The 20556-nt window shown below is 42.1% G+C and overlaps 1 protein-coding gene across 3 annotated transcripts in view; it reads left to right on the top strand.

The window, feature by feature from the left end:
* The window catches only part of ENOX1 (ecto-NOX disulfide-thiol exchanger 1), a 156548-nt gene that overhangs the window by 15228 nt on the left and 120764 nt on the right, over positions 1 to 20556 (top strand). For 2 of the 3 annotated variants that reach the window (XM_063304570.1, XM_063304569.1), the window contains exons 3-5: positions 6660 to 6833; positions 8918 to 9124; positions 19852 to 20085. In XM_063304570.1, coding sequence (XP_063160640.1) covers positions 6660 to 6833; positions 8918 to 9124; positions 19852 to 20085 — 615 coding nt within the window. Of the gene's footprint in view, positions 1 to 5960; positions 6141 to 6659; positions 6834 to 8917; positions 9125 to 19851; positions 20086 to 20556 lie in introns of those variants that run through there. The other variant, XM_063304571.1, reaches the window with a different exon arrangement.

Genomic DNA, 20556 nt, shown 5'->3' with positions numbered 1-20556 from the left:
GGAAAAAATCTGACTTACGACCAGTCCTCACATTTACAACCATTGCAGCATCCCTTTGATCACATGATCACAATTTGGGCATTTGGCAACTGGTTCACATTTTTGACCATCACAGCCTCCCATGGTCACGTGATCACCATTTTCGACCTTACCGGCTGGCTTCTGGCAAGCAAAATGAATGGGGAACCGTGTGTTTCACTTGAAGGCCACGTGGGTCGCTTAATGCCCATGGTGATTTGCTTAACGACCGCTGCAAAAAAGGTCATATAATCAGGTCGGATTCACTTAATGGCTGCTTTGCTTAGCAACTGAAATTCTGGTCCCAATTGTGGTCGTTAAGCGAGGACTACCTGTATTGTCCCAAATCACTTTATTTCAAGACCACGTCTTTGGCTGGATTAGTGGATCTCCAGAGCTTAAGAATGGGTTGGTAACCTTGCCCAGATTGATGGCCAACAATGTCTTTTTTTAATGGAGGTTTTCAGAATTTTCTTTTGAGAGGGGCATGGTGTAAGTCTTGAAGCTGTGTGGAGAGAATACTGAGATGAGATTTCGTGTAGGGCATGGCTGGCCCAAATCAGCCCTGATGGTTTGATGACATACTCCACAATTACCTTTAGTCATTCCTCTAGCTGAATTGATCTAACTGGGGGAGAGGGGTGTTTACTTCTTCATAGTGGAACATTACATTGGAAGATTTTTATTATGAAATCAATGGAACAGTCACCGCACTTTGGCGTTGTATGTCACTCGGCCTTCCGTTATATTTCAATAGGACCAATGTGAAGCTCTGAAAACATTCTTTAGCAAAGATATGGAAAATCCCCAAAGGAGCAAAACACTTTTTCATAGAAATCTATATTCTGTGCTGCTTTTTATGGGGCTGTGTGTTTTTATTTATTTATTTATTTATTTATTTATTTTTAGGATTTTACTCTGCTGCTTTGAAGTGGTATTTTATTTATGTTTATTATTTATTTCAAGCATTTCTATGGGACCATGATCCCTTATTGCTCGGAACTGTAATTAAATACATAAAACTAAATAATGTTGTACAACTTTCCTTTTATTTTAACACAAATAGATACAATTCTGGGATAATTGTGGAAATACAGTTTAGTTTTATCAGGGGTCTTAAGAATTTTTTTTAAAGCCTTTTGGCTCAAACGTTACCTTCACGACATAATTGGATTTGATCTTAATTTTTAAAAACCATGTCATGAAAGGAGTGAGTAGTGTTTTTTAATTGCTTGTAAAATTAATACATTATTGAAATTGCTATGAAAGTGAGTCATGTATAAAGCTTCAGAACCACTAATAACACACGGTAATAATGGCCTTTTCGATTTAGAAATAGAATGCCTTGTTATGCTGGAGTACTAATAAGACAGGTACGAAGGCTGTCAAAATTAAAGAATTCTACCTTCATTCCTACAAAAATAAAGAATGGTTGCGAAATTAAAATATAGCTAGCCTATAAGCAGCTAGTCTGAATTTAACTCTCACTGACAAAGGGCTAAATGTATTTTCAACTCAAAATCTCAACAGTGTTCCTTAAAATATGCTGTTCAGTTATAAAGGAAAAGATTTTCTGTTGGTGAAGAACGAATAATGAAATCATTCTCTGTTGGAATGTCAAAACGACTGCATTTTAAGGAGGCGATTACTTTCTGCTGCACAGTTTATTTTAAATTCCATTGAAGATCCTAAAATGTATTGTGAACAAGTAATTGCTCTCTTTTAGAGATGTTTCTCAATTTCTCGCTGCCTGTGAAAAGAAAGGGTGATTTTTTAAAAAAGTGTGTGTGAAGAAAGCATTTTATATACAGTATGTAGTAAGGCCAATATGTTAAGATGGAGAAGTATAAATTTTTCAGGGGTCCTACTTTATCTGCATTAGGGCAGCTTCTTTTGGGCTCATCTTTTCTTCAGTGCTGCCAGTTTCCCTTCTCCAGATCATTCAAAGTGCATCACCTCGCATGTGAATTTATGAAACGTATGCTTTAGGCAAGGGGTTGACCCTGCCCAGGCTTTTATGTCTGGACAGTGACAATATAAAAATGTGTTCCCAGCCTGTAGGAACATCTGGCTGCTTTCTCATAGACTATGTCCATCTCTAGCTGGGGATGTTCATTGGTAATGGAAGAACGATCTGTTGATCTGGCGTGGGTTATTTTGTGGGATAAGAGATTCCGGCCTGAAACTTTTCAACCCATCTCCATAGCTGGTCATCTTCAGGAAGCGGGTTGTCTTTTCAGCATTTCCTTCCAGCTGGTGGCAGAGTTGGAGCTGAGTAAGCTAAGCCATAGAAAAAGAAAGCAGTTCATTTAATTTGACTGTTTGATCAGTGTGCAGCATTGCAAAATTATCGACAGAGAAAACCATACACAAAATAAGAGACCACAAGACTCATTAATTCTGCCTCAAGTGAATGTAAACTTTGTAGTAAAGTTAAGTAAAATATATGAATCAAAAAATGTATCGGTGATAGGCATCAAAGCTACTCTATTCAGTTGATGGGTTGAAGCCCACAGCAGGTTTTTAGGCAAACATCAAAGCATATGCACCTCTATTAACAGTACAAATTCGACTTAATCTTAGCTGGGAACATGCGCTAATGTTAGAGATTTTTATTTTTATTTTATTTTCACTTAGGGTCAGACAACAGAGGCTAGGTGCCGGCACAGTTCTGCCAAAATTAAGCACTTGGGAATGAATACCTCTGACTTTAAACCTGTGCTTAAAACCTTTCCAGCGAAATCAGTAGGACAAAACAAAAAGTGCGCTCAGTATGTTTTGAGTCATTTATTTATTTATTTGGCTTGCTTTGCCAGCTGCTCTACCGTTACGAAAGAACACGATGAAAAGAACATTATGGAAAGTAGATTGGTTGTGCTGATGGAAAGGACACAGATGTAAACCAAATCTTTGCCAAGGCACTAATTCTTTGTAGCAATGAAGGGAATCAAGTTTTTACATGGATGCTGAGGTTTAATGCAGCACAGTAGGTATTATAAATTTTAAAAAATCAGTGCTAGGGCAGGTCACCCCTCACCTCCAGTGAAATCTCTCCAGCAATAGTGTCTAAGGGTGTAGAGGGCATAGGGAATGGCATTGAAGGACAGGAGGAAGAACTGCTGCCAAGTCAGTGACAGACAAGCATGGCTTGAGCCCAATCTAAAGAAACTAACTTGAGTAAACTTTGTTTTCTTACTTTGAATCTTGAACTTCATTTCTTTGCCATCACATGGAAAAGTGACCAAATTAAAAAAAATTATGAACTTGCACCCAGTATTTTCATGCAAATGGAGAGGCTGTAGTTACTGATACACCAAGTCTATCTATCTACCTTTGGGTCACTGAAGTAGAAGCTTTAATGCTTAGGCACAAATAGTAGTAATTTCTTTTCCAAAATATACTCTATGGGCTTTTCTGAGCTAGAGCATTATAGGACTGTATCAACAATTAATGAAGAATAATTTGTGGTTTTCTAGAGCTCAGCGGTTTCTCTTATGGCTTGATGACAAGATAAAAGTCTGTTTTTCTTCTCTGTTCTAGCTTAGTTCCAATTCCTAAGCTGCCAAAATGTAGAGTCTACATATTATCATTAAATATTGCTGAGCTGATATCCAATAGCTGTATAGCAAATTTGTGGGAACACCCGAATAACACATGATTGCCTATGAATAACTGATGGTATCAAATAACATTAGTCTCAGCAAAACCTTCCACAAACGGGCTTTTACATAATAGTTTATTGTGTCTCAAGAAATGGAAAAAAAAAAACTTTTTTCAACTCCCATTCCCACCACCTCAAAAGAATTATAATGTTAGCTTTTCATTCTTTCAAAAAAAAATGCTATAATTTCTAGGGTCACAAAGCAGACATCTGTTTCATCTTTGTACACTGTGTGTCTCTGTGCTGGAGAGAGAAGGAGTAATGAAGATAAAAACTGGCTGTGCTGGTAGGAATTTGATGAAACAAAAAGCAAAGTAAAAAAATATGAAATAGAGGGGTTTTAGGCTGAATACTTTAATTAGAACACTCTGTATATTTTTATTATATTTGATTTTGTCTATTTTTCATTGTTTTGAAATCTGAGACTACTTGAAGGATGTCTAAGAAATAGATAAAATTAATAAATCACCCTAGGGAAGCCAGGAGTCTGAACAGGTCAGAGTGCCTCCCCCGGTATGTGGGTTTGACCCCAGAGCTAAATTTTGGGCAGGATTATGAGCTATCATCATCTTTGCTTCTATTGAAAACATGATATATTTCATAATTGCACATAGTAAATAAAATTGGAATAACCCTATCCATGTGGTGGAATCTGGCAGACCAACAACATACCTTGTGGATAACATTGAGGCCAAAATACGCAAACTGAAATATGCCACAAGTAGAAAGCAGGAACTTGATAAGCGTGTAGAGCAGATGGTTCCAGATGACAGGAGTAATGAGGCAATATTATGTCTAACCATCTGCCTGCCGATGGTCTGAGCCAAGAACCTATGCTTTGTACGAAGTCCTGATGAGATTCCTGACAACAGGGATGTAGTAGGATAACTCCATATGTCCCACCCTCAGTTCCTTGGCAGAATGGAGCAGGACGCATATATAACAGTGATGAAGCCTGCATTTAAACCATGGAAGCTGTTTTAAGACAGCATGAAGAATTTTTAGAAGTATATTAAGTTATCCACCCCAACTCCCAAGATAAGGCCCTGAGCCAAGCTAGACTGAACAGAAGAGTATTTCAACAGAGGAAGTTTCAAACATCAAGTATGTTCTTCCCACCCATTCCACACATTTAGCTTACACAAAGGTTAGGTGATTATATACAAGAGAACATTCATGTCTTTTCAACCCCGGGTCAATGAGGAGATTTTGACAAGTTCAGCTTTTCATGTCACAGTGCTACACATGTGAGGGGAAAAAAGTACTTTGATCAAAGTCTCATTTTCAGTGCAATAATTCAAGGTATTGCAACACACACACCCCAACATCTTTATTCTGTGTGCAGATAAGGATAGTTCTTATCTTCCCTGCAGTTGGCCCGCAACAAAGAAAAGATGCTAGCAAGACCTTCCTTCCTTCCTTCCTTCCTTCCTTCCTTCCTTCCTTCCTTCCTTCCTTCCTTCCTTCCTTCCTTCCTTCCTTCCTTCCTTCCTTCCTTCCTTCCCTCCTTCCAAGTCCATGCTTTGATTTATGTGTTTTAGTTTATATACTGTAGTCTGGTGTGTTGTTAGTGGGGACAGGAACACATCAAGTTCCTTAATTGATTCTTTAACATACCAGGTCGAAAGTTCAACACATTCCTTGTAGTATGTACACTGTATGAGTTAAAACTTTTGCAGGCTTCAGCAAATGCTGATCATTGTTTTATTATTCCACTCCCATTTTTATCTGTACATAAATGAGTTTCAGCCTTCCTCCCCTGTCTTCTTTGCCACTGCCCATTCATTATGCGTGAGCTGCTCAATTATCACTTGCACAGTCTTTCAGAAACATCTTCTGAGATAGCAAAAGAGGTTAAAACATCCTGGCATGTATGTTAATAGTAAACTTCTATTCACAGAGCAAGATGGCTTCAATTAAACACAAAAATGGACCTGCCCTGGTTCACTTACAGATCATGTCCATCCTTCCCTCCCTCCCTCAGGATTTTTTTTTAGTGCACTGTACTTATTAGCATCAAAATTTATATCCTATCCTGCAAATAAATTTGCAGGATAGCTCCTGCAGGATTATTTTATACCAGCAGCTCTAATGTCAGATCTCAGTGGTCACAGAGTGAAACTGATTGGCAGAAGAATCACATCGAAGAATTTCACACAATACCCAAGTAAGCTATAGAACTCAATGCCAGAGAGTCTGCTTACAAGGTCAAGTAATTAGCTGACAGGAGGAGGATTAGACAGACTCATGAAAAAAGGCTCATCAGTGGTTGCTTGTTATGATTGCTACATCCAGCCACCAAGTTCAAATAAATGTCTGTGGAAAGGGCAATAGTATTAGAGGATTTTCCCTTTGCTTCTGAGCTTCCTGTGCACATTGAGTGGATTATTGTCAAAAACAGGATGCTGGACTGGATGAACCCTTGGTTTGACTCAGCTGGATTCTTCTTGTGTAAATCAAGGTTGGTATGAGATTCAGAAACAAGTCCCTATTTGAGGAAGAAGGTGATGGAAGTCTCACCTCTGTAAAGATCTGGGAAGCATAATAGTGTGTTGTATTCATAAACAGCCTGGGAAGAAAAAGTTGATGCCATTGAAATGAGCATGAGAGAAGCATTTCCATGCAGCTCCAATGCATTTTCAAGAGATACTTGTAGGAGAACTTCATGTTGAGTCTTGTCTCTCATAGTCTCAACTGGTTTGTTCCTAACCAACATTATTGGGAGGCTGAGTATCAGAAGAATGGAAGGGAAATCAGGAGATTGTGCTCCAGAAAACTGCCAATACACAGTAATTTGTTTTAATGGTCTGTCCTCATATTCATGTTAGGTTGTGGTCTCTTCTGTAGTACATGCACGGTTGTTATTTTTCCAGAACAAGCTCATGTGTGTGACAGGGGTGCCATTAAAGGCAAGATGACAGTCAACAGTAACTAAAAGTTGTTCTAAAGTTTATAAACTGTTTCTGTTCTGTATTTGCAGATTCAATTTGCGTACGGGGCTTTGATCCAAATCTCAGCATGATGACAGGAATAACTCCAATTAACCCTATGTTGTCAGGCATGGGCCTAGTACCTCAGCCTCCCCCAACAGATGTCCCTATCATCAAAGAAATTATTCACTGTAAAAGCTGCACTCTCTTCCCTCCAAACCCAAGTAAGTAAGGCTGATTAGTTTAATGAGGGTCAAAGTTGTTAGACCAGTGCAAATCTTTTTGTAATTATTTAATTACCCTACAAAAAGGAAAGGTATTTTGCAATTTTAATATAGCAAGGAGCCTTGGAATGTTCATTGTAGGTGGTTGAAAAATCCACCAGAGCACATCTCAGCATTACTTTTAGTATTAGGTAAAGGTAAAGGTTTCCCTTGACGTAAAGTCCAGTCGTGTCCGACTCTAGGGGGCGGTGCTCATCTCCGTTTCTAAGCCTTGGAGCCGGTGTTGTCCCTAAGGACCCGTCCGTGGTCATGTGGCCGGCATGACTCACGGAACGCCGTTTTAGTATTACTAATGTTAATATTACTAACTTACCAACTTTAGTATCACTTATTTACTTTAATAAAAGGGACGCGGTGGCGCTGCGGGTTAAACCGCTGAGCTGTCGATCGGAAGGTCGGCGGTTCGAAACCGCGCGGCGGGGTGAGCGCCCGTTGCTCGTCCCAGCTCCTGCACACCAAGCAGTTCGAAAACATGCAAATGTGAGTAGATTAATTGGTACCGCTTCGGCGGGAAGGTAACGGCGTTCCGTGAGTCGTGCTGGCCACATGACCCGGAAGTGTCTATGACAACGCCGGCTCCAAGGCTTTGAAACGGAGATGAGCACCGCCCCCTAGAGTCGGACACGACTGGACTTTACGTCAAGGGAAACCTTTACCTTTACCTTTATTTACTTTAATATTACTTATTTAAGTTGCATTATTAATTGCGCTGCCTTGTCACCTTGCGAAGACCTAAAATGGGGTTTAAATAAATAGGTAGAAATGTGTGGGTCTGCATATAGATATGGGCTAGAGTTACTCATGCCAAACGGCACTAGTTGAACTAAAAGATATTGAATAGCATCAGGGCACATTCTGTTACCCCATGAGGTGGCATTATAAAAGGAGTGCATCTTGGTGTACGCCAGTGTCAAGTGAAATATGCGTATTGTTAAAGATTGATTGAGAGGCTTTTGTGCATGGACCTTGGTTTCTGGGTTCTTTGCATAATGGGCTAATATTTCAAGATACCTATAAGATACCTTTTCGTGAGTCATGGAGAACGGCCGATCTATAATTTTCCCCTTGTTTTACTCAGTCTATGTATTACTTGGAAGAAAGGTTGTCATTTGAACAACCTAAGAAGAAAATTTGCTATGTAGGGCAACTGCCTTATATATGCTGGAAGTCTTAAATTGCAAATTCGTTCGTTCGTTCGTTCATTCGTTCATTCGTTCATTCGTTCATTCATTCATTCATTCGGTAGCCCACTCACCAAACAGCTAACAAAGGACTAAAAACTTTCAAATACAAATAAGCTTCATAGTTGAAATGATCAGGTGGATTGCTTCTTGTCATTTAAGTCAAACCAACCCATAATTAAAGTGCAATCACAGTTCTGGGTTCCAGCTTTCCTGCTTATGGTGGTGTTTACTGCAACCAATAATAGTAGAGAAAGCCATTCCACTGACAGAGAAATGTGGCAGGATGGTTCCAGTGAATATTTCATGTATGGGTCTCTTGGAGTTTTAAGAAGGCCTACAGAAGGAGAACTAGCTGTGCCTGTCAACAGAAGAACAACCCTGTTCTTAAGGACTGAAGAAAATCTGAGAAATGCCCATCTCCAACCATATGTCATAAACTGATGTAGCTCATCAGTGGATGATTTTATACTATTTGATTCCCCCCACCCCTTTTTTTTCCTTTTGCATGAGTTAATTGTGGTGATCTTTGATTGAAAGGTAAATATTTTCATTGACTGAAGGTGATGCAGCCAACCACAGAGATAGCAAAGGTAATGTTATGGTGGCAAAATTTGTGGTTTATAAATCTGAATTGTCAGACTAAATATGAAATATTTTAAAACTCAGAATAAAGCCATGAAATGGAATGGGAATTTAATGATTTTATTTCATTGTCTGCATTTCAGTAGTTTCAGTCTGATTTAATATTTTCTGTATGAAATGAGTTACGGGTTAAGCAATTTGACCCAAAGCAGTCAATGCTGGTGAGATTATCAGTGTGAAATTCTATTTTTCTGTTAGATCTTCCACCACCTTCAACAAGAGAGAGACCACCGGGATGCAAAACTGTGTTTGTTGGAGGATTACCAGAAAATGCCACAGAGGAAATTATTCAGGAAGTCTTTGAGCAGTGTGGTGACATCACAGCAATTCGAAAAAGCAAGAAGAATTTTTGTCACATTCGTTTTTCAGAAGAGTTCATGGTTGATAAAGCCATTTACCTTTCTGGTATTTATCACATTCTTCAACAAGTCTTCTTCTTGGCCTCTCATTTGCATTGTGTGATATTCTCTTTTCTATTGCCTATGTATCTCAGTAAGTGAGTTTTCTCTTTCGACCTTGGAGAAGGACTTGCAAGCTCTTAATCTCAATACTTTTTTTGCATCCACCAAGAGTTTTACAGTACTTTCTTTGCATTTTGCATGTTTTGGTGCAACTTCTTGCTTCCCTGTGACTATTTAGTAGAGGTCTCTAAGTAATTTGAAATGTTAAATATATGTGGATTTATTTGCTTATGCTTCATAGTTTATCCCTCTGCCATGAAATGATAGCTGTTGATTGGTCTGGTATATCACTTTAATTACTGGGTTTCCACAGTTAAGAACAAAAACCAGAAAAATACAGTAAGGTAAAGGTAAAGGTTTCCCTTGACGAAAAGTCCAGTCGAATCCGACTCTAGGGGGCGGTGCTCATCTCCGTTTCTAAGCCTTGGAGCCGGCGTTGTCATAGACACTTCCGGGTCATGTGGCCAGCATGACGACACGGAACGCCGTTACCTTCCCGCCGAAGCGGTACCTATGGATCTACTCACATTTGCATGTTTTCGAACTGCTAGGTGAGCAGGAGCTGGGACTAGCAACGGGAGCTCACCCCGCTGCGCGGTTTCGAACCGCCGACCTTCCGATCGGCAGCTCAGCGGTTTAACCCGCAGTGCCACCGCGTCCCTTGCGAAAAATACAGTAAAAACCTGATTAAAAGAGTGTAATATTCCTAAGAGATCCAGTTTGGTGCAGTGGTTAAGTCATCAGGCTAGAAACCAGGAGACCATGATTTCTAGTCCTGCCTAAGGCATAAAGCAGCTGGGAGACTTTTGGCCAGTCCCTTTCTCTCAGCCCTAGGAAGAGTAATGCAATGGCAAACCACTTCTGAAAAATGTTGCCAACAAAACTGTACAGTCCTGTCCTGGCAGTTGCCAGGGATCAAGACTGACTCAAAGGCAGAAAAAAAGAATCTAACAACAATAACTACTTAGCCAATAAAATCAAGACAAGGTAGTTGTTCCCTCACAAAGCTCTCTAGAACAGTTCCCCCCTGATATATATAGAGTTGACCACATAGATGGATCTGTCCCTTCAGGTCTTCCAATGGGGCACCCACCACCTGTAAGTAGCCCCTGTAATATGGAATAGCCTCCCCCAATAGGCCAGAATTGATGCTGACCCTGACAGCTTTCTGGAAGCTGGTCAAGAGGGAACTGTTCTAGAGAGCTTTGTGAAGGAGCATCTACCATGTCTTGATTTTATTGGCTAAGTAGTTATTGTTGTTAGATTCTTTTTTCCTACCTTGGAGTCAGTCTTGATTCCTGGCAACTGTCAGGACAGGATTTTACAGTTTTGTTGGCAACACTTCTCAGAAGTGGTTTGCCATTGCATTACTCTTCCTAGGGCTGAGAGAAAGTGACTGGCCAAAAGTCTCCCAGCTGCTTTATGCCTAAGGCAGGACTAGAAAGAGATAGATGTAGCACTGCCAAGTGTCAGCAACATCAGGAAGAAGGGGGATGAGAAGCTGGAGAAGTACCAGGGCCTGAAGGAGGAACCAGAGAGGATGTGGAAAGTGAAGGCCAAAGTGGTCCCAGTGGTGATAGGGGCACTCGGGGCTGTGACTCCTAAGGTGGGAGAGGGGCTCCAACAGACCCCAGGAGCAACATCAGAGCTCTCTGTCCAGGGGAGTGCAGTGCTAGGAACAGCTAAGTTACTGCGCAGAACCCTCAAACTCCCAGGTCTCTGGCAGAGGGCCCGAGGTTAAGGAAGACACATACCACCCATAGGGGTGAGAAGGGGATTTTTATACATAAAAACACTGCTCCAGGTCCCTGTCCCCCTCACCTTCCAGAAGTGAGGGAGTACTAGCAAATTCTCTGTTGCGGAATGTCTAGGCAAATTCCACCAAGCAAAGGCCATCCTGAAAGTACTAGGAGCCAAGCTGTTGACATATTGTAAATTAAAACCACTTTGAATTGGACCTGAAAACCTAACTACAAAAGTGTTACCCATTCATAAAATTACTCCTGTGGTGAACATGGTGGTCATAAAACACCCATTTGCTGTAAATCAAACTGGAGCATTAATTTCCTTTCCCTCCACAACATCTGTGCCCCTGAGTACTCTATAACACATTACTTATAGTTTGTATGTGTGCAGGTGACCTCATCTCCAACAAAACACTTGAGTTGAGTTGAGTTGAGTTGAGTTGAGTTGAGTTGAGTTGAGTTGAGTTGAGTTGAGTTGAGTTGAGTTCAGTTCAGTTCAGTTCAGTTCAGTTCAGTTGAAGGGTTGGGTTGGGTTGGGTTGGTCTGTGAATGCCTGTGAAGCCTCTATATGACCCAGATATATGTTTTTATAAAGAAAGATAAAGCTAGGGGCATTTTATTTAGAGCATGCCAGCTTCATATTCATTTATTTACTTTGATTAAAAGAATAGAGAGAGAGAAAGCAGTGGGGGAGAGACGGAGGCAGGAAGTCAGTGGGAAGAGCCAAGAAGGAATCTGTGGACATAGTTATGCCTATAAGAACTTTGTTACTAATGCTGATCTTCTTTGGTCATGTGACTATTATTTTCCAGCTTTATCAGGCCATGGAAATGCAACTGCTTAGACATGGTGCAGACTTTGAGAAAGTTTGCCTTTTTTTTTAAACTATAGGAGTAGTGATGTCTGTGGAGTTGAGAGTCAAGATCTGCAAGGCAGTGAGCATGGTAAAGTGAAGCCCTGCCCCTTTGTATGTACATCAGTGACCCATGCATGGCTGGATGCCTGTCACAACACTGTGTCCACCATCTTGCAGATGCTGCTGCGCAGGATTAGGCAAGTTAGACTACTGCAATTCATTCTACATGGGCTGCCCATGGAAATGTCTGGAATTTGCAGTTGAGAAAGAATAGGGTTGCCCACCAGCTGACTGTCCTAAAATGGCAAGAATTACATTAGTTGCCACTTGGCCATATTGAAGATGCTGGTTATTACATATAAAGTCCTGTATGGTTAGGCACTCATGATCTTCAGGATTATCTGGTCTGGATGGAATAGATCTGCCCAACATGGTGTAGCTGGGAGGGGGTGCTACAGTATAGATACCCACTTCCTAAGAGCTGAAAGAGGAAATTAGAATGGCCCCCACCCTTCATTCATTCAGCCAGGTGGTGAAAACTGTTCTTTTTAGTAGGGCCTTCATAATGGAAGGTCTTCACAAGTGGGCAACAGTGACTATAGATGTGATGTGGTGTTTTATCTGATCTTACTAGGTGTACTGTGTTTTTGTACTTTTATTAGTGTAAACCACCTAAGTAATATAAAGAAAAAGCTTTGTAGCAGGAAGATCCTATTTTGCAAATAAGGGGAATGTACTGTAGGACAAATACTGAAAAGTTATTCCATCTGTTGGTTCACCTGCAATCACTGAAGTATGGGTGTTTCTCTGTTAGCCCATCTTCTAGCCGAATGTTGCTTCTCTTAAACACCAGCGTGATCCAGAATAAAGCAGTTAACATTCATGAGAATTGCCAGTTAGAAGATCAAGTAGGCATGTGTTTGTGAGGCCTGGGTGAATTGCCTGAATAAGGTAGATCAGATTTGCAATAACCTTGGACCATCTGGAACTCGGTATGAAGCTTGTCTGAGGTAGCTCAGCCTTGTCCTCATGAGGTACTTCACACTCTGGAGGCAACACAGGTCTCTTCATCAGGGCAAGGAATTAACTCAGTTCTCCTTGAAGAGATGCTCTGCAGATTCTCAAAGTCTCTATCTGTAATTTTGACAGCCAAAAGAGGCTTCAGGTAAGTGACAGCCAAAGATGTTCTTGTGTGTGCAGAAACCTCTTTTTAGTACTTCTCTTCTAAAAGCACCAGAGCCTGGTTGCTTCACAAAACAGCTTCAGACTGGTGCTTTGCTTGAAGCATTGTCAAAGCAGAGTTCTTGGTCAAAGTTTTCTACAACCCTTCTCGGTACAGCACCAACCTGCATTAGATAGTCAGAAAAGAATGGTCATCACCCTTATCTATCTATCTATCTATCTATCTATCTATCTATCTATCTATCTATCTATCTATCTATCATCTATCAAATTTCCATCACTGCCCATCTCCCCGAAAAAGGGGGACTCTGGGTGGTTTACAATAAAATCAGCAATTAAAACCATAAAAAAAAATAAGTTACAATATAAGCAACCAATAAATAAGAATAAAATAGATACAAACTCCAAGAAGCGAAGATCTTATTCATTGGGGAGGGATCTACAGTGCCAGCCACCCTCAGGAGGAACTATTGCCCCTCCCACCCCAGGCAAGGCGGCAGAACCAGGTCTTCAAATTCTTCCGGAAGTCCTGGAACGAAGGGGCCTGTCTCACCTCCGGGAGCAGAATGTTCCAGAGGGTGGGTGCCACTGCAGAGAAGGCCCACCGCCTGGACCCCACCAGGTAGAATTCCCTTACTGGTGGGGTCCACAACATGCCCTCTCTGCATGACTGGGTGGGACGAGTCGATGTTATGGGGATGAGATGGTCCCTCAGGTAACCTGGTCCCATGTGATGTAGGGCTTTAAAGGTAATAACCGACACCTTGAATTGGACCCGGAAGCAAACTGGCACCCAGTGCAGCTCGTGCAGCAGTGGTGTCACATGTGCCAATCCTGGAGCACTAATAACTGCCCGCGCTGCCCCATTCTGGACCAGCTGAAGCTTCCGGATGCTCTTCAAGGGTATGGATGTAGAGCGCATTGCAGTAGTCTATATGGGAGATGACCAGGGCGTGAGTGACTGTTTGGAAAGGGCATAACTGGAGCACAACATGAAGTTGCTCAAAGGACCTCCTGGCCATGACTGCCACCTGCTCTTCGAGCAGGAGTCATGAGTCCAGGAGGACCGCCAGATTACACACTGGGTCTGAATGGGGCAGTGCAACCCCATCCAGAACTAAAGATGATAACTTCCTGGATACAGAGGAGCTGTCAACCCACAGCCACTCAGTCTTACCAGGGTTCAGCCAAAGCCTGTTGTTCCCCATCCAGACCCTCACAGCCTCCAGGCACTGAGAGAGGGCAGCCACCGTGTCACTTACCCAGGATGGAGATACTGTATATAACTGAGTATCATCAGCATAATGATGATCCCTCATCCCATGGTGACAGATGATCTCACCCAGTGGTTTCACGTAGATGTTGAATAGGAGAGGGAAGAGAACTGAGCCCTGTGGAACCCCACACAGGAGGGGTCGAGGGTCAGATCTCTCATCTCCTATCACCACGGATTGGGACCGGCCCTGGAAGAAGGAGGTGAACCTGCGCAAAACTCTGCCACCCACCCCCAACTCCCTGAGCCAACCCAAAAGGATACCATGGTTGATGGTATCGAAAGCTGCTGAGAGGTCAAGAAGAGCAAGGATGGATGCACTGCCACCATCCCGCTCCCGCCAGAGGTCATTCATAAGTGTGACCAATGCAGTCTTTGTCCTATATTGTGGCTGGAAACCTGACTGGAAGGGGTCTAGATAATCCATTTCATCCAGAATCCTCTGGAGCTATAAAGCCACCAAAAAGGGGAGGTGGGAGACACGATGAAAATTGTCCAACACAGTAGGGTCCAGAGATGGTTTCTTGAGGAAGGGGTGTACCAGCGCCTCCTTGAAGGCAGCCAGAAACACCCCCTCCTTCAAGGATGCATTAACCATCGCCTGGACAAGTCACCTCTCATGCTGCCTTCCCCAGCCAGGAAGGACATGGGTCCAGATGATATGTGGTGGCATTTACAGTCCGGAGGATCCTGTCCACTTCCTTAGGTCCAACAGGATCAAACTGTTCCCAGATAACAGGGTAAGTACATTCCCTTGGCATCTCCTCAGACTGTGCCTCACGCTTAGAGTCCAACTTGGAACGGATCTGAGCGATTTTATCGTGCAGATGCTCAGAAAATTCCTCTGCACGGCCCTGTAAGTAGATCACCGAGTCCATCTTACCCAAAAGGGATCGAGTAATCTTAAACAGGCCCATTGGGTGGCATTCCCTTTTGGGAGATGGGTGGTGATAAATTTGATAAATAAATAAATAAATAAATAAATAAATAAATAAATACTGCAGACACAATAAGAGCAGAGAAATATTGATGTTTCGACGCTCTTACCGCCACAAGGTAGGCCTTAATAGCAGCTCTAGCTTGTGTTCAGTCAGATTCGGTCTTTGTCTTCCTCCAGCAGCACTCTAGACATCTCTTGATCCTCTTCAGAACCCGCAACTCCTCCGTAAACCACAGGGTTGGATGGGGCAAGAGAGGTTGCACAGGCGCGATCCTGTCCAAGGCCCCGGCTGCCTCCTTATTCCAGACTGTGGCCAGGACCTCTGCTGGACCATGCAGTAGATCCTGGGGTATAACCCCCAGCTCCCTCTGAAACCCTGCTGGGTCCATCAGTTGCCGAGGACAGACCAATTGAATGGGTCCTGCCTCCCTGCAGAGTGGGGCAGCACTGGAGAATCTCAAGGTCACCAGGGTGTGATCCGACCATGACAAAGGGGACAGATGTAACTCTCCCCTCAGATCACATTGCCACTGCTGCCACAAGAAAACCAAGTCTGGAGTGAGGCCACTGTCTCAAGTTGGGTCTTGAATAATCTGGGACAGGCCCATGGCCGCCATGGTAGCCGTGAACTCCTGAGCCACCTCCGAGGCATGCCCCAGGGATGGCAAGTTGAAGTCCCCCAGAACCTTAAGCCTGGGGAACTCCAACGCCAACCCCAAGATAGCCTCCAGCAGCTCAGGCGGGGAGGTTGCTACATAGCAGGGAAGCTGGTACAGCAGTAACACTCCCAACTGTTCTCGGGAACCCAACTTGAAGAGCAGGGTCTCACAACTGGCCACTTGTGGAGCAGCGCCCCTGAAGGCCACTAGAGACTCTATATCAAGTCCATCTTGTTCACATGGAGGTCCCATCTGCCTTGGCCTAAAATTTGTGCTTCTAGTAGTGGGGCTTTTCACTAGGGTATCACAAATGTTCCAGCCTAATCTCTTGGCAAGTAGATATAGACCTTGCCTGAATTGGTGGCCTTGGATGCGATTATGCTTATCACAGGGTGGTGGTTTCAGAGTTTGATACCTGAAGGAGTACCAGTCCCTGTTCATACTGTCCCAATATTAAAGTGAGCTGCACCATGTCTCTATCTCTCATCATTGAGATATGTATCTTCTTAACAATGCCATCTTGAATATGACATGCTCTCCTCCTGGAGACACAACTGGTGCCAGGTTTGACTTAATTTCACCACCAGGTAAGTCTTGTTTATTTGCATTCAGTTAGGGAGTTGATAGTCACAGCATTGTTTCAATTTTTATAGAATACGGTAGTGATTTTGGCTTTGTTTGTTTTGACTCTTGTTTTGAATGGTTTGATTATTATATCCAATTGTGAGATCTCTAATAGTCAGTCAGTAAGGAATATTTTGATAAACATTTCTCAATGAACAGTAACTAAAGATGCAGCCTATCTAAATAGATAGCCAACATTAAAAATGTAGCACAGATCTAAGAATTAGAATTGGCTCATTTGATTTACGTAGATGGATCAGTAAAGGAAATCTACCTAGAGTGAAGAAATTCAGGTTAGGCTTTGAGTAGATACAGCAAAGCAATACAAAGGGAGGAGTACATGGTGCCAAAAAATAGAATATACAGCATTTTAGAATGGGGATAAGTGGTACTTATTTCCCATATCTGTAGTTGTATAATTACACTGACACAGTATTTGCACTTGCTATTGATCGGCTAAAAATAGGTGATCCAAGGGTGCGCTATAACTTAGATTAATCTTAGTTTCATCTCAGTTGCATCACATACCATGGCCACCTGCTAGGCCCTCAGAGTTGCATATTTGCTCTAATACATGTGATTGTACAATGGAGAATGCTGATCCATATTGCTCTGGAGAATCCTGAACTCTGAAAAACAGTCAGCTGAGGAAGAAATGTGTCCAAACTTCCAGATGAGATAGCATGGGAGGAAAAACTCCACTTCGTCTCCCATTCCCAATTTGACACTCCAGTGCACTGAAACTAAGAGTGTAAGAGTTCTTGTTTAAAAGGGCTGGCAGATCAAAGACAATCCGTCACATCAGAAATGCAGCACGTATGAGGATTGCAACCCATTCGATTGAGTTAGGAATACAGTGGTTGGTGAATACTGATTGGGACCATTATCCTATCTAGTCCAGTACTGATTCAGAGACACTTTCAAAGTTTGCTGCCTTGTACTGTATGTCTGCACCATAGGTTGATGCAAGGTAGGCTGATGCAACTTTGGGCCTACAAATGCAGGAGAAAGTGGTTGAAGTTCTCCCATTCAGGCCAAAATTATCAAAACAAACAAATGATGAATATGGAATATCAGGCCAGTTAGGCAATTTCCTGGCATCCAATAGGATGTGTGAAGGGTCATCCCAGCACAAAGTTAGAGCTAATGATGGTTAAGCACTTTCTGGATGTAGCCTACTTGAGAGAAAAAGGGCCATGCGTTGTAACTCTGGTTTTTTTCTATAACTTCAATTCTTCTATTTCCAGTTCCTCATATGTGGTCTGAGGCTGCAAGGAATAAATTAGTTAGGAAACCAGATCTAAGTTACTTCTTCAAGAGCAGAAAGCAAAGGCATCACTTTTAAGTAGCTCTTCCTCTGTGGGTGTACCGACTTATTGTTTTGCTGGCAGTACCTTGAGATATTTCAAGAGTGAGGTCGTCTGAATGCCATTTCACAGAGAGTAAGATAGTCAAGATTCTGGAGTATAACCTGATCAGATCATATCAGATTGCTCGTGAACGATCCTATTAATGAGTCGCTCTTACATAAAAATTCCTGTGAACTAGCAGTCTTGAACCCTGTCTTCTAGGAAGTTAATATGGGAAATATTAAAAATAAGTACTTTCTTCTGCAGCACAGTCTCTTCTACCTGATTTCCACTCATTCTGTTCCACACGCTGATGGAGCCCCAGTCTTCAGCTAGGAAGAAGAAATCACCTTCATACATGCAACCCCTCCCCATAAATGTCTTCAACACGGCAAAGAAAGGAAAATTGTTTTGCATCCCTAAGCTTGTCCCAAGTGAGATTTTGATGACATTTTACTAGCAGAATTCTAGCCCTGACTGCCTTCTAGCCTGGCAGAAGGGCTGCTGTCAGTGATGAAGATGGTTTGTTTAATTGCACTGAATTATTGTTTTTCCTAGATGATCTTTATTACATTTTCAAACATAAAATACTCTGAAATGGCAAAGGAAGAGGGTAATTTTCCAAGCTTATAATAGGCAAGAGACATAAAAAGAGAAGACATAACTCACTGCATTTACAATTGTGGTATTACACAGGGCTCCAGTCCTGTTGTCATTTTCAGAGTACACTAAATGACAACACATCTGTCATAATAAGTTAAACCAGTCCTAGAAAGGTCCTACTAGCACCAATCCTGTATACTTCACAGGTTGTGTTAACAGGTTTTGAGGGATTGTGTTCTCACCGCTCTGTTTTATATATTTGTCAGGTCCCTAAATGTATTCCTAAATGACCTTTGAGTCATCCAAGGAAAGATAGCCATGCAAAACTTCTATAAACTTCTTCTGATTGTCATAACTAGTCATTAGGGCTACACTGAAGATGACTCTCATCATAAACAGGAACCTCTGATAGATAAATCCATCACATGGAGATGGACATATTCTGCAGAGGATTTGCTTGGTTATACCAGGGGTGGGGTGGGGTATCATGTCATGTCAAAGAAGTCAGTTTGACATTGTGCTGTCATGATGCAAGCCCCACCCCTTTGTACCTGGTTTGTGACTTTGCATGCATGCCCAAAAGCTATGGAGCTTGCAGCATGGCATTGTGAAGCCGCTTTTGTCATTTTGACAAAAGCAGACTAAGTTGTAGATGCTCAGGCTTGGTTACATAATCATTCAGTCAGAAGCAAATGTATTGCTTACTCATAATTCCTGTTAGCTCCGGTCAGAATCCAATGTTTCCTTTCCTTTCTGAAATCATTGTGAGTATCTTTGGAAGTGCTTTAAGATCTACCAGTTTGTGCTCACTTTTGAAGGTCAAAGATATGCTGGCCAATGGCCTTGCTAGAAAATAAGCTCTTTTCTTTTCATTTGATCTTACTGGATTTCAACTGCATCTCTCTTTCACATTTGCTACATGCTCTGAGATTTCAGGACTGGGCTGTTGATGGAAATGAATGAATAAAGAATGAATAAATCTGGATGAACTAAATCCAGGACATGGCTGATTAGGGAAATTTATATTTTGCACGGGTCAGTGATAAGTGATGCAATCTGGGCCTGTTGTGCTTTCATCATCAGGTAAAAGCTGAGAGATGTAATATTTACACTTTTGCAAATGCCCAGATTTCACTGTTCCTTATTTTATTTAAGGTTGAACTACCTTAGCGTGTTCTCAGACTTTGTGACGTTCAGTCTAAGGCATTGAAGTTGGTTTTTCTTTTAGGTCAACTGGAAAGATACTGTATATATATTTAAAATACAGCCAGGTACCGTATGTGCACCCATGTCTAGTCATGCTTCAGGGAAGACAGCAGGTATATCTACCTGTTCATCAGCTTGATGACTTACTGAGTAAGAGAAAAACTAATCAAAGCAAGTCTTTAAAAAGGTTTGCAGAAGAAGGAAGGGCTGCCATATGTTTGCTTGTATTTTCAGGTTATCGCATGCGATTAGGATCTAGCACAGATAAGAAGGATTCTGGTCGCCTTCATGTTGACTTTGCGCAGGCGAGAGACGACTTTTATGAATGGGAGTGTAAGCAAAGGATGTTGGCTAGAGAGGAACGTCACAGGCGCAAAATGGAAGAAGACCGAATCCGTCCTCCTTCTCCACCAGTGATCATGCATTACTCGGACCACGAGGCATCTTTGCTGGCTGAAAAACTGAAAGGTAGTAGAATACTTTCTAATTCTGCTTGCCGTCAGAACATTGGTAATGCTGCAAGTTTATTACAGAAGAGTTACAGGTAGTCCTGACTTAACGACTACAATTGGGCCTGGAATTTTGGTCGCTAAATGAAGCAGTCATTAAGCAAATCTGACCCAATTTTATGGCCTGTTTTGCAATGGTCGTTAAGTGAATCATGGCAGATATTAAGTGAAGCACATGGTCATTAAGTGAATCACACAGTTCCCCATTGATTTTGCTTGCCAGAAGCCAACTGGGAAGGTAGAGAATGGCGATCGCATGACCATTGGATGCTGTGACAGTCATAAATGCAAACGGATTGCCAAGCACCCAAGTCATGATCATGTGACCGTGGGGATGCTGCAATGGTCATAAGTGTTGGCAGAATGCTGGGAAAGCCTTTAGCCCAGGAGAGATCAGAAAAGTCACACACCAAGCATTTCTATAAAAATA

This window comes from Candoia aspera, chromosome 5 (assembly GCF_035149785.1).
Source record: "Candoia aspera isolate rCanAsp1 chromosome 5, rCanAsp1.hap2, whole genome shotgun sequence".
NCBI classification, from domain to species: domain Eukaryota; kingdom Metazoa; phylum Chordata; class Lepidosauria; order Squamata; family Boidae; genus Candoia; species Candoia aspera.
This window is presented reverse-complemented; position numbering and strand designations above follow the sequence as displayed.